At 35.8% G+C, this 13,539-nt stretch overlaps 1 protein-coding gene across 1 annotated transcript in view; it reads left to right on the forward strand.

Moving 5' to 3' along the window:
* LOC149847323 (tRNA nucleotidyltransferase cca2-like) overlaps window positions 1-13,539 on the forward strand; it is a 126,488-nt gene that overhangs the window by 51,834 nt on the left and 61,115 nt on the right. Inside the window, exons 5-10 of the mRNA XM_089993982.1 lie at window positions 1,477-1,526; window positions 1,633-1,731; window positions 3,323-3,432; window positions 3,611-3,738; window positions 10,521-10,587; window positions 12,457-12,540. Coding sequence (XP_089850108.1) covers window positions 1,477-1,526; window positions 1,633-1,731; window positions 3,323-3,432; window positions 3,611-3,738; window positions 10,521-10,587; window positions 12,457-12,540 — 538 coding nt within the window. The remainder of the gene's footprint in view (window positions 1-1,476; window positions 1,527-1,632; window positions 1,732-3,322; window positions 3,433-3,610; window positions 3,739-10,520; window positions 10,588-12,456; window positions 12,541-13,539) is intronic.

Genomic DNA, 13,539 nt, shown 5'->3' on the forward strand with positions numbered 1-13,539 from the left:
ATATATATATATATATATATATATATATATATATATATATAAGCGGGGTTCGGGGGTTTCTCCTGGCGTGGGTCCCGCTGCGCGGGCGGGGGTTCAGGGGGGCCGGCCCTGGCGGGGGGGGGGTTAGGGGGGGCAGTGTCCACCCCCCCCCAAGATTTTTTTTTAAAAATTCTGCAGTCCATTTCATAGGGAAAATTTAAAAAAAAATCCAAAAAATGGACCAAAATGGCCCTGGGTGCGTGACACACCTAGGGTCGGATTGATCGCACCGGGTGCCGCACCCGCATCGCGTCGCATCGACGTGGGTGCGGCACCTGTCTGGCCGAATCTCTGTGACATAATGTAGGATCATTTGAAGTCATTTTCCTTCAAAATAACTCAATAAAAACACAAAATAAGATTTCTTTACACTAACCCACTTTTTGGGGTGAAAAAACGGTGGAAATGCACTCTTGACGAAATCACGAAACCCCACTCCCTGACGCAAAGATCAGCCCCTAAAACAGTCTCATGACTACTGGGGTGCGTGGGAAGCTCTCTAGTATGTTCTATAAAAATGAGAGTTTCGACCCTCAAATGCCCTTTAAAACCCAAAGACTTAAAACCTCAATTTTTCCATTTTTAAAGTCCGCCAATACCGTGCCCTTGCATCTATACGATACACATCATAGTGTATTGTACGATACAATACGATACATACAACATTGGTTTCATGTCACCTCTAAGTGCCTCTTTCCAAGTCTTCATTAGTTTTCCTCTTTTCCTAACTCTTGTGCCATGTCAACCTTTCTCACTTATCTTAAACAGTGTTCATTTATTTTATCATTAATGTTCTGACTCTTAGGTTCATTCTAATATATTCATTTATAATTTTATCCTTTCTTGTAACTACGGACATCCATCTTAACATATGCATCTTTGCAACAAGCACTGCCTTCTTGTTTTTTAGTTGCCCAACATTCAGCTCCATATAATAGTGCTATCTTACTATTATATGAAGCTGAATGTTGGGCGAATAAAAAATGACAAGAAGACAAAGTGCATGTTCCAGAGATCCGTATGTTAAGATGAATGTTTGGGTTATAAGAAAGGATACAATTAAAAATGAATATGGTAGGCCATAAATATTGGCTGCAATTTTTGCATGTTGGTTTGTTGTCTTTATTTTTTAATAGTTTGATTTTTTTTTTTAAATTTTTTGATGGCTGAGCTGGGGAATGTCTCCTGATGGATTAGAGTGATCCATTTGGTTGAGATAATGCAACTCTATCTGTTCATCTGTCAAATATAACCTGTCTTATATAGCATACTGTTCTAATTTTTATGTTAAAACCAATTCTGCTACTGCCTCTCTATCCATCTTTACTATGAAGAGCGAAAAGCTCATGTGATGAGAACTGATCAAGGCAGTTTATATTGATTTGATAATGGTTTATTGCTTGCAAAACAAGTGATTTTTAATTTTTTTTTCGGCAGCTTGTTCTACAATATAAATACTGATTTAGTTGAGGATTTGACTGGTCGAGGTAATGCTTCAAAATGATCAACTTGCTTCTAAATTTTGTCCTCCTGATTCCTACATTTTATATTTTATGTTCAGTCACTGATCCAGTTACAATATCTTTATTTCAGGCATGAAAGATTTAAAAGAAGGAATTATTGCTACTCCTTTACCCCCGAAGGCTACCTTCTTGGATGATCCCCTTCGAGTTCTACGAGCTATTCGATTTGGTACTGTTCCAATCTTATCCTTATCAGTTTCATCTTTTACATTACCATAATACAAGGATAGAAAAGTTGGTGAATTTTGGTCAAACAGAAAGCAGATCAGCGTACATGTTTGGTCATTAGTTTATCTGTTCTTGGTTATGGCCAATAACATAGATTAGCTTGCACGCCAGCTCTGCAATGAATTTTTTGTTTATGATTTCTCAAGTAAATCTCATCCTACTTGCTATTGCTAGTTTAAAATCTTTGATAATTGATATTTGATTCTTTAACTAGTTCCTTGTTAGGTTAATAGCGCATCATGAATGTGGTATTGCTTCTGAGGCTAGTTTATTTTTACTTTTTCATAAATTAATTTCCTTGGGTTTAAACATGTAATTATTATAATCCTGTTTACACTAGTGTGCTAGTTTCTTTTCTTTGGCTGACATTTTGATAATCATATTTTTCTGTGGATTCTGTCTCAACGAGAGTTCAATATAAAAGATTTTTATGCAATCAGTTTAGTGTTGGACAATAGACTCTTAATGCTTTTCCAAAATGCTATTTTGATGACAATGTGGTCATTGAATATCCAATTTTCCCATTATGTTTTTCTTTTTCTCCAAGTAGTTCTTGATCATCTGTTAAATCCCCCTCTATATTCACATTAGTTTGCAAATGCCAACTTTTCCAACCATGCGTTCCCTCCCACCTATTTTGTCAATGCCATTGTAGCATAGCTTCGCCTGCATACATGGTATTGAACAATGAATTGGAAATCCATGTAAAATAATTTTTATGTCACCCTGTTCCAGACAACCATGTATTTTGCTACCGCATGTCATGTAGTGCTTGCTAACATAAAGGACTAATGAACGAGTTACTGTTTTGGATTTCAAATTGATGTCAATGTGTAATGCAACATCAAAAGGGCATGGCAAGTGTAGGCATTGATGTATGATGTGGCAACAAGTATTAACCAATCAAACTGTATGAACAACATGGTCCATGCATTGTCAGAGGGAGGTTATTTATGGATGTCTACAAGATCTATTTGTGAAAGGGCATATAAATAATCAGAGCACAATCTGGACCAAGATTCATTTGTATCTCATGGCAACATAAAGTAAGGGAGATATAATTCTGATTCTTGGCAATATAGATAGCGCTTGCATCGTCAAAATGCATATGAGTGGATATAGGGTGTCTCCTTTATCAGTGTATCCATCTAAGCTGAATGATCTCTCTCATGGCCTTTATTTTTCTCTCTGTTCTTTTTAATTTGATGATGACAATTTCCATGTGGATATCTTTTATTTCCCCAACCTCTTTTCTTTACTTTCCTTTTTTGGACAATGTGTGTTTATGTTGGCAGCTTGTCTTTAACAAGATTTTATTCTCTTTACCTGCACAAAAAGATTTCATTTTCCAGCTTATGGTGTCATATGCTATTTAATTGGGTAAAAACTGTTTCTTCTGGTTTCTGAGAGATAATGGGGCTAATGCGTTTCTTAATGTGGCATTGATCTTAATTACTGTCACTAGGAACTGAGACAATTGATGCCATCATCCTCTGGTGCTACTAAGATTTTTATTCTGTTTGATTCTTTAGGTGCAAGATTTGGATTCCAACTGAATGATGAGCTAAAAAAGTCTGCTTCTGATGACGAAGTTAAAGCTGCAATATATGATAAAATTAGCAAAGAGCGGATAGGCCATGAAGTAATGTCTTGTCTTTTGCATATTTGGTGTAATATTTTTTTGCAAATATTTATATAGTAGTTTGAAAATAATTTGATGTCTTTTTACTTGGCACCATGCTGGATTATTGTTTTCTGCTCATTCATGAATGCTTTTCTTTATTGAATAATCTTTTCATTGCATGCCACTGTTTCTGCAGATTGATCTCATGGTATCTGGCAATCAACCTGTAAAAGCTATGACCTACATTTGCGACTTGCAACTTTTCTGGACAGTGTTTGATCTTCCTCAAGGCACTGAGCCTGCTACCAGTGATGGCTGTGACCGGTAATGTTACATATCTTGTCCATCCCTACATTCAGTACCACTGTTTCTTTTACTAAAGAATATGACCTATCTGTCATTTTAGAGCACAATGCACTTCTTGTTTCTTCTTCTGCATGCCTTTTGACATATTGCTTTGTTTTTTTGGTATTATCATGGTTTGAATGTCAATTTTATGGATTAATTTCTGGAGGTGCTAGTTTGGCTCATGATATTTCCTTCTTTTTATGACTAATAAAATAAATAAAGGCGATTATGGTTTTCGATATACTTTTGGTGACCTTGATTAGATGGCTATTGTGAACAAAAAGCTGGGTTAGAGCTGACATAGCTCTTATGGATAATGCATGAGGAAAAATTTATAGTTTTATAAGGTTGAGAAATAAAGAGGAAAAAGTTTATAGTTTTATGAGTACTGATGTAAACAGGCCGAATTCAGTTCGGACATGAGAGGTTTATGCTATGTAGCGATACTGTGCCTGAGATTGCGACATCCTGTGTTGCTTCTTATTATACCATGGATTATGCACGGTGCCAAGGAAAATCTGAAAGAAAATACTAGAACGTTTGCCCCATGCACATCATACATAGTTAGAATCACTGTAAGCTAAGAGCTCTAGTTTCATAGTGTAAGAAAAGAATAATGCCAAATGCATACTGCCCCATTCATATTGTATGATCCTTAAGACTGCTGCCCTATGTCACATGGGCGCGGGTGCAGGGATTCGGCGCTTCCAAAAAATCCGGGTGCGGGGGTGCGGCAGGGGAAAAAATGTAAATATATATATGGAAGATCAACTATGGAAGCTATACATCTTCTTAGACAACTTATTGAGAGAAATAGAGAGAGGAACAAAGATTTGCATATGGTTTTTATTGATTTGGAGAAGGCTTACGATAGAGTACCTAGGGACATTCTCTGGTGGACAATGATGAAGAAAGGTGTTTCTCTCAAGTACATTAGTATAATTAAAGATATGTATGAAGGAGTAATAACCAATGTCCGCACTTGTGGAGGGGTGACAACCAATTTTCCTATAACGGTTGGGTTACATCAAGGATCTGCTTTAAGCCCTTTCCTATTTGCTATAGTGATGGATGAGCTTACGAGATCAATTCAAGAAAATGTGCCGTGGTGTATGTTGTTTGCTGATGATATTGTTTTGATTGATGAGTCTAGAGCCGGGGTTAATGCTAAGTTAGAATTATGGAGACAGACATTGGAAGCAAGAGGTTTTAAGTTGAGTAAGAGTAAGACAGAATACATGGAATGTCGATTTAGTAAGCAACGAAGTAGTGATGGGAGTGTAGTGAAGCTTGGTGAGCACGAAATACCGGTGGATGATTCTTTCAAATATTTGGGATTTATCATTCAAAAGTATGGAGAAATTGATGGAGATGTAAATCATAGGATAAAGGTTGGGTGAATGAAATGGAAGAGTGCAACTGGAGTGTTGTGCGATCGTAGAATGCCATTGCGGTTGAAGGGAAAGTTCTATAGGACGACTATTAGGCCCGCTTTACTATATAGTATGGAATGTTGGGCTGCCAAGAGACATCATATTCAAAAAATGAGTGTAGCTGAGATGCGTATGCTGAGATGGATGTGTGGAAATACAATAAAAGATAAGATTCCAAACGAGGAGATACGTAAGAAGGTAGGCGTTGCACCCATTGAAAATAAGATGAGAGAGAATCGTTTACGGTGGTTTGGACATATTCGACGAAGGCCTAATGATGCTCCAGTTAGAAGGATGGAGAAATGGGAAAATATATTAGTTAAAAGAGGTCGGGGTAGGCCTAGGAAGACATGGATGGAGGTGATAAGAAAGGATATGAATGCTTTGAACCTCACCGAGGACATGACATTGGATAGAAATGAATGGAGGAGAAGGATTCATGTGGAAGACCCATAATGATTTTCTTTGTTGGTTCATATCGCCGACCCCAATTGTTTTGGGATGAAGGCGTAGTTGTTGTTGTTGTTGTATATATATATATATATATATATATATATATATATATATATATATATATATATATATATAGGTTTGGGGTTCCCCCGGCGCGGGTCAAAGTCCAGTTTTTTTTTGCTGGTGTGTTTGTTTGAAGACTTGTTACCCACGTTCTGCTTGTTGTGTACTTTGGCTCAACGGGACAAAATTGATGAACCGAAAGGATTGGCAATCTGATCGACCCAGCCTGCTGCGTTCTACTGACTGTCATGATTCAATCATGTCTGAAACTCCTTGGTCTTCACGAAAAAAAATATAAGCGAAAGGTTTGACGTGGTTTGTTGGAGAGAGAGTCTTCACGAGGCCTACGACGCCACTGCCTAGGGTTCTTCAAATTTCATTTTATATACAGTTGCACACAGATGACAACTAAAAGAAATTTATTGGATTTGACATGTGGAAAAGAGAGGTCTACACAAGGCTACGGCTAGAGCACCCATCTCGTCAGGAGAAAAGTGAATACTAATAGCCACCAAGGCTCTACCACCACCATTATCATTTATTATGGAGAGAGAAAATCCTTGACGAAAAAGGATCTGGATGGTTGAAGCATAAAGACTTCAAAAGGCTCTTGAATTTTGGTTTTAATTTTTGATGAAGATGGATCATCATTTCCAAGTTAACAGTATGTTTTCCAACGTTGTAAATTAATTGTTTGGAGGCAGGAATAGCATGGGATGCCAACAAAGCTCGTAGATGTTGTGGACACAAGTGCCCCTTTATAAAACAAGAGCAGCAGCAACAAGCAACTGTCAGCAGGATTTTTTTTTTAAATTCCGCAGCCCATTTCGTAGGGCAAATTTTTTTTTTTTAAAAAAAAATCCAAACAAAAATGGACCAAAATGACCCTGGGTGCGGTCAACGCACCCAGGATCAGGTTGACCGCACCCGCACCCGCGTCGACGTGGGTGCGGCACCCTGCTAGCCGAATCTCTGTGACATAGCTGCTGCCGTGTGCAATGTTTTTGGAACACTCATGAATTGATTTATATTATACATGATGCAGGTTATACTTGGTCAAAAAATAATCAGATAAATTTAACTGTCCACTAACTGTCTATAAATAGTTAGATTTTTGAGCAACTAACCATCTGTCATTTCAAGTTTACTATTAGGTTATGGATGCCTCCACCCTATGTCACATGGGTGCGGGTGCGGGGGTGTGGCAGGGGCAAAAAAAAAAAAAAAAAAAAAAAAAAAAAAATATATATATATATATATATATATATATATATATATATATATAAGGGGAGTCCGGGGGTTCCCCCGACGCAGGTCAACGCACCAAGGGTCGGGTTGACCACACCCGGTGCCGCACCTGCACCCGCGTCGAGTCACGTTGACGCGGGTGCGGCACCCTGCTAGCCGAATCCCTGTTACATAGCCTCCACCTCTTTTATGCCTTCATCAAGGCATGCTCAAAATACCAACTTTGCAGCATGCTTGAGTTGCAACAATAAGTTTCCTTTTTTTTGGAATAAGCAATATCTGAACCAAGAACATGCTTCAATGCTTCAAATCTGTCACATCAAACATGTTAAGACATTTCTTTGTAATGCGAGTAGTTTGTTCATCATCATCTGTAATGATATATGAAGGTGGGTTGGTGATAACTTTTGAAGAAATCCTAGTAACGTAACAATGTAACTCTGGAGCTGAATTTTTCAAACTATGCTCTAGGTGCCTACTTTTGTCCACATATAGCTTGTTGAAGCCAATACACTTCCATTTACGTTTGTGGAACTTGTGGACAATGTGCTTATAAACTTATTCCCTAAAACCTCTATTAAGAAACACATTTTTCATGTCCAACTGCTATAGTGTTTATTGCTCCACTGCTGCTACTGTAGTAAGAGCAACTTTAGATTTACCTTGTTTACCTACCTAAATCTTGCTTAATGAGAGAGAACTTTAATTTGTAATTTGTACAAATTAAAGGCATTTTCAATAAACACAATCTATTGAGAACTTGGTTCATACAAATTAAAGGCAGTTTCAATAACGTGATTTTAATGTCAAACCATGTCCATGAAATGATATAATTATTCAGAAGAATAAAAGTTTTTGCACGTTATTTGCAAACAAGAAATGGAACAGAACAGGAAAAAGTTTGTATCTGACCTACCTTGTTCTAAATGCTTTTGCGTATGAGAAACCCTCTAAAATGCTGCTTCTCTCAGGTACTTTGATGTGGAAATTCAAAAACTGAAGATATATTGCTGAAACTTTCATGTCTTCAACTCTCTATGCTGTACAGACTCTTAGGAATGAAACAGATGAATATTTTCTTATTTATTGCAGGAAATTCATAGAGAATCATCGTGATACAGTAGGACGAGGGGTAAACAGACGTCTCCTCCAAGAGCACATGTAGAGGGACCTAGAATTTCTAGAAGAATTTTGCTAACTCATCCAGTGCACTCCAGTGAAAATCCATTGCACACGGTCACAGACTGTTTGGCATTTGTTGTGAAAATATAAACATATGGAACTGAAATAAATATAGCTAAATACATAAACACAAGGGTAGTGGGGATAATGTATAATAGTGGGTTAGACTTAAACCTACAGTACCCATAAAAAGCAGATACCCATGACCCAACTTAGAGTCTAATGGAGATCAACATGGATCTAGTCCCCATAAATTTACCAGCCATGACCCTCTGGAGTTGTGGTTAAGATCATGGTTTTTAGACTTGGAAAATATAGATACACGTTTTGGTTATGTTGGGCTAGGCATCGCCATCGTGTTTGCGACTAGCCTAACTCCAGGCATGAGGTAATCTTTTACTCCTGTAATGTGACCTGTATAGTCTTTGTTTGTCCTATGATTTTTGAACAAATCATATAACATATTCCATTGATCCAAGAGCTGAATGCGATACTATAACTAAATAAATAGAGGCTTAAGATGGTTAGTAAATATTACATGGAACATTTACATAAAAAATGAATACTGAATTGTGATAACAATCATAAAATCATATAAGCCAAAATTGTCCCCATAACGTTGGCTTGAATCCTATATCTGACCCATCCAGGATTAATTCATATGGAAGCCTATCTAAAGACCTATTTATAACTTGTTAAGTTATTCGAGGCAGTCATGAATGAGGAATTGGATATTATTTCAACTACTATGTATGTCTTCAGTCCTTAAAAAGCCTATGTATAGTTCCACATTGAAGTGGTTCAGACCAATATCAATGGAATTAATTGGATCTTGGAAACATGTCCGTTCACTACACTTAGTTGAAAACTACCAACTACATGATTATCAACATATTCATGGCTCAAGTCTTGGGACTCTTGACTCAATTGGAACTGAAACGGGATTTTCCCAATCTCATTATCCGACCTCTGGTTCTTTGAATAATGTGTATGTGCACTTCAAGTTGAACACAAACCCTATATGGGATAGATGTGCCTATGATCGATATACATGAAATTATTTATATGAGGTATTTCACTAATGGGGTTTTACCATCTTAAAGGTAGAACAAGTGTATACTTGTCTCAGTCGTGACCATGGCAAATGGTGTCCCATCCTGTCAAGCTCAGCTGAAAAAAGTTAGTATGATCATGTGTGCGTGTAAATAATAGCAATTCATCCATATGAACAAAAACATCGACAAAATGTACTCCTGCACAGGTTTCATGTTAAGTGACACTACCATTTGTTGAACAAGTTCAACCAGCCATAAATAGATGTCACAGGTTTTGAAGGGTCGACAAATTCCTATAGCCATTTTCTCGCAACTCACTTTCAAGATTGTTTTGCTTATTGGTGCCCTTTTTATTTTTTTATTTTATGATAAGAGCTAGGAATGCTTGAAGTTGGTCTTGATTAGAGAAATGCTAGGGGCTGATAAGTAGGTGTCAGTGGATGATGATGTTGACTATGTAATGAAAATAGCGGAAACACCAATAATACAACACTCTTTAAAGGAGCCAAGAACACAAGCACTAAAAGTGCAAACGTACTCCACTAAGGGGTAAAATGCCTATAAGGCATAAGATTGATATTATTGAAGAGTGAAGAAGGGTGAAAAACCCATAACAATACAAGGCAGAACCTCCTCTATTTATAGAGGAGGAAGCTAAAGAGGAGGGACCACAAGGGGGCTCCCATCTAGTCGTTGGGAGCCCCAACGACTAGATGAGTAGGGCCCCTTGTGGTATTTACAATATAAAAAAGAAAAAAGAAAAAAGAAAAAAGGAAAAAGAAAAAGTAAAAAAGAAAGAAAAGGAAAAATACAAAAAAGAAAAAGATTACATGGTGATTTACCAAAATACCCCTATCGGGTTTTTGGGGTACAAGAAAAACAAAGGAATTAAAAATATGTATATATATAAGTATATGTATAGATATATATTTATATATACATAATTTAATAGACTACACTATGCTAGAGCTGATAAGTATGTGGGGATCATAGAAGTGATGATAGTTGTGATGGTTCTTTTGTCATGATTTAAAATGCCACTGTAATTATTACTAGATATCTGGTATGGTACTATCATTGGTTGTAGTTTATATATTGTAATGATGATGTGCTGCTGACTCAGTTGTTATTTATGTTGGTATTTGGCGATAGTCATAGGGTTAGCAGCATTGCTTTGTTTAGTAAAGTTTGGTAGCTGTTGTGTTGTTATTTCAGAAACAGGGTTTTGTACATCTTATTACCTTTTGTTTTCTTTACTAATGATTGGAAGTGGAGGAAATTGTGTTTGTCTCCAAGATGCTGATCTAATTTAACATTCATACAGGATATGTGTTTCTTATATGGATGCTGCATCAAATATTTTGGAAGAGATTGGATATTCAACATTTAATGTGAGTTTAAGATTCCTGATTGCGGTTTCTCTACTTGCATCTTGCCTTGCTTTCTTTTTAAGAATAAAGTATAAATAGAACTTCATGCCTGGTCTACTTCATATTTTCTCATGATTCTTGTCTGTCCTACTTTTCTTTCCTTAATACACTACATTAGGTATTTGCCTCAAGATGACTGTTGCTTGCTGCCTCCACCATGCATGGTGTTTGTAGTTTACAGTTTCTAAAATCTAAACCATGAGTGTGTTGTTTGATAAAATCTTGCCGGTCCATCTGAAAAGAAGACATGTAATAGTTCTGTTTCTTTTGGTATTGCTTTTCATCTTGTTTCCAAAATTTCAATTTGCATTTAGTTATAAAGAAAACAAAGGAAAATTGCTTCAATTTTGGATTTTAGCAAGTGTATCTGTTGCATGTTTGAATAATCCTACTTTATGTGCTTGGCATATGTTGTATTGTTAATTATTTGTCTACACCCTTATTTTCTTACCCACTTCTGAGTTGCTTTCAGTTTAGATTCAATGAACCATATTTAATTTAGATAAATTTTCATTGATAACCTTTATTATTTTACTTTTTTTTCCCGCATATATTTTTACTTGATTTTTTTCACAACAATCTTTAAACGCTAACATTAGGTGACATCTGTTCACTAATGAGGTCCACATTAATTGTCTGTAGAGTGCAAGAAGTGCACTTCCCAAGCATGAATTCTGGCACATTCAAAGTGTGAAGCATGTACATTCTGAAGCATCCTAGCTAGTGTTATGTCTAACCTCACAAAAAATGCTTATGTGAAATAGGAGGCATCCTTTCAACTCCAAGTGAATCATCTTTCCAGTTAAAGGGATCAAGCTTCCCATCACCAGGAATTGCTTAGTCCAACTCTTCTCGATTTCTTTCACTTTCTATCAAATTCTCTGTTGCATTTCTTAACAGTTCTGTTTTGCTTTATTAGATGTTCCCTAGACAATTTGTAAACTTTCTTGTGGCTTCATCTATCATAATGTGTGTAGTTGGTAGCGTTTAAGAATTTCTCAAAATAAAGGTGGTGGGTTACAATGACGCATGCATGTGTGTACACACATTGTATGAAGGCATTTTTAAATTTAAACACAATTTTTTTATTTTTATTTTTTAAGTTGTTTCAGTGGTAGAACAATAAGTTTATATTTGTTTACCTGTCTATATCATCCTCTATAGTATTTTGAGTCTTTGACATCTCTTTGATTAAGTTATTAGGTTTAAGGGTACTGACCTACCAAGAATCAAAACTGGCGGTCTCTCTCTCTCTCTCTCTTGGTGGCCTATTTTCTTAGATGCATAATTGAATGATTCTTCTCTGGATCGGATTCTTCTAGTGGTAAAGAAATTTACTAATTGCATTTGTGCATCCAAGTCAAGGCTAAATTTTTTGTGGTGTAAACTGGTATAAGGTGTGGCACTCTGAGCAGCTAAGGTTTTCTCTAGAGTACTGACATTTGGTTTTGCAAGGAACTATGCAGATTTGAGCTTATATTCAAATCAGTCATTTATTATATCTTTTGGAAGGTGCTGCAGATTGTTGGTCTTATAACTGTATATTGTTAATTGGTTGTGTTGAGGATTTGCAGTGGTGTGTTTGGGTCTATTCTACATGGAGTACTAACTTTTCTTAGCACTCTGAGGTTGTCTTACTTTATCCAAAATTTGGTTCAGGGAACCTTACATGTTCTTTTTTTTTTCATTCTATTTTTCTTTATAGTTTTATTTTTCTCTATCTGTAATGGGAGCAAACTTTCAATCAGAAACAATGTTAGATCATTTCCTTTCACATTTGAATTTATTATCAAATAGATGATAACTGCTTTGTTGACAATTTCTTTTTAGGATGATCAAAGGCGTCTCTACTTATACAGTGCTCTGTTTGTTCCACTCATGAAATCGAATTACACAGACTCTAAAGGAAAGAAGGTGACCTCCATCTTTCTTTTGTTCTTATTGTGACTTAAGTTTTCCTTTTTGGGTTTTAAATGGCTCTGTTGGTTATTAATGCTTAATGATGTTTGGTTCTCTTAGCGGTGAACTTTTTTATCTTTTCCTTCATCTCACATTCATCTACAAATGTTGTTGTTACTTTTTTTTTTAAATAAATCATGCCCATTATGGTGAATGTTTTTTATTGTATCTTGTAGAATTTTGTGGGAGCTTCTTGCAGGCAAGTTTAAATAAAGGGCGGTTTGGGAATACCAATATGAAAATTGACTTTGTTGGAATTAGATGGTAAGGCTGGGGGCTTTCTGTATAGAAGGGGCTTGAACTTTTTTCTTATCAGGTCATGTTTTTTCACTGTTAAAATTAATTTTTAGATATATTTTTATGAACATAAAATGGATTTTATGGCTTAGCCTTAAATTGCTGCCACAGGTGAGGAAGTTATTAGTCAGCAGAACTTGGAAGCTACTTGTGCAAGAAAGTGTACTGCTTTGATGCATAACCTTATACAAGATGGCAACATCAGAATTTGAACAAATCTTTCTTCATTTTTTTGTAGATAAATTTTTAACCTTGAAATATTGATATTTGCATGTAATTTCTGTAACATTTGAAAATGAACATTCTTCTTTGGAAAGTTCTAGGAAAATATATTTTAGAAAAAGTAAATATTGATACAAATGGGGAAAGTAAGATAAAGAACATGAATGATTTTATTCTTTTAGGAGAACTGGAGAAGTACCGATTTTAGACAATAAAATATGCATATAATAAAATAAATGAATAAAAAATGCAAAAGAAAGAAAACAAACATATTTAAGATGTAGAAAATAAATAAAAAAAGTAAAAATAATTGATACTATCATGATATTGAAAATATCACAACATTTAAATCTTAATATTTTCAAAATACCACAATATTTTTCCCTTAATATCGTTTGCTGATTTTACAGTGATATTATTTTGATATTTTGAAAC

The sequence above is a fragment of the Nuphar pumila genome, chromosome 2, assembly GCF_984573655.1.
Source record: "Nuphar pumila chromosome 2, dmNupPumi1.hap1.1, whole genome shotgun sequence".
Classification (NCBI taxonomy): Eukaryota; Viridiplantae; Streptophyta; class Magnoliopsida; order Nymphaeales; family Nymphaeaceae; genus Nuphar; species Nuphar pumila.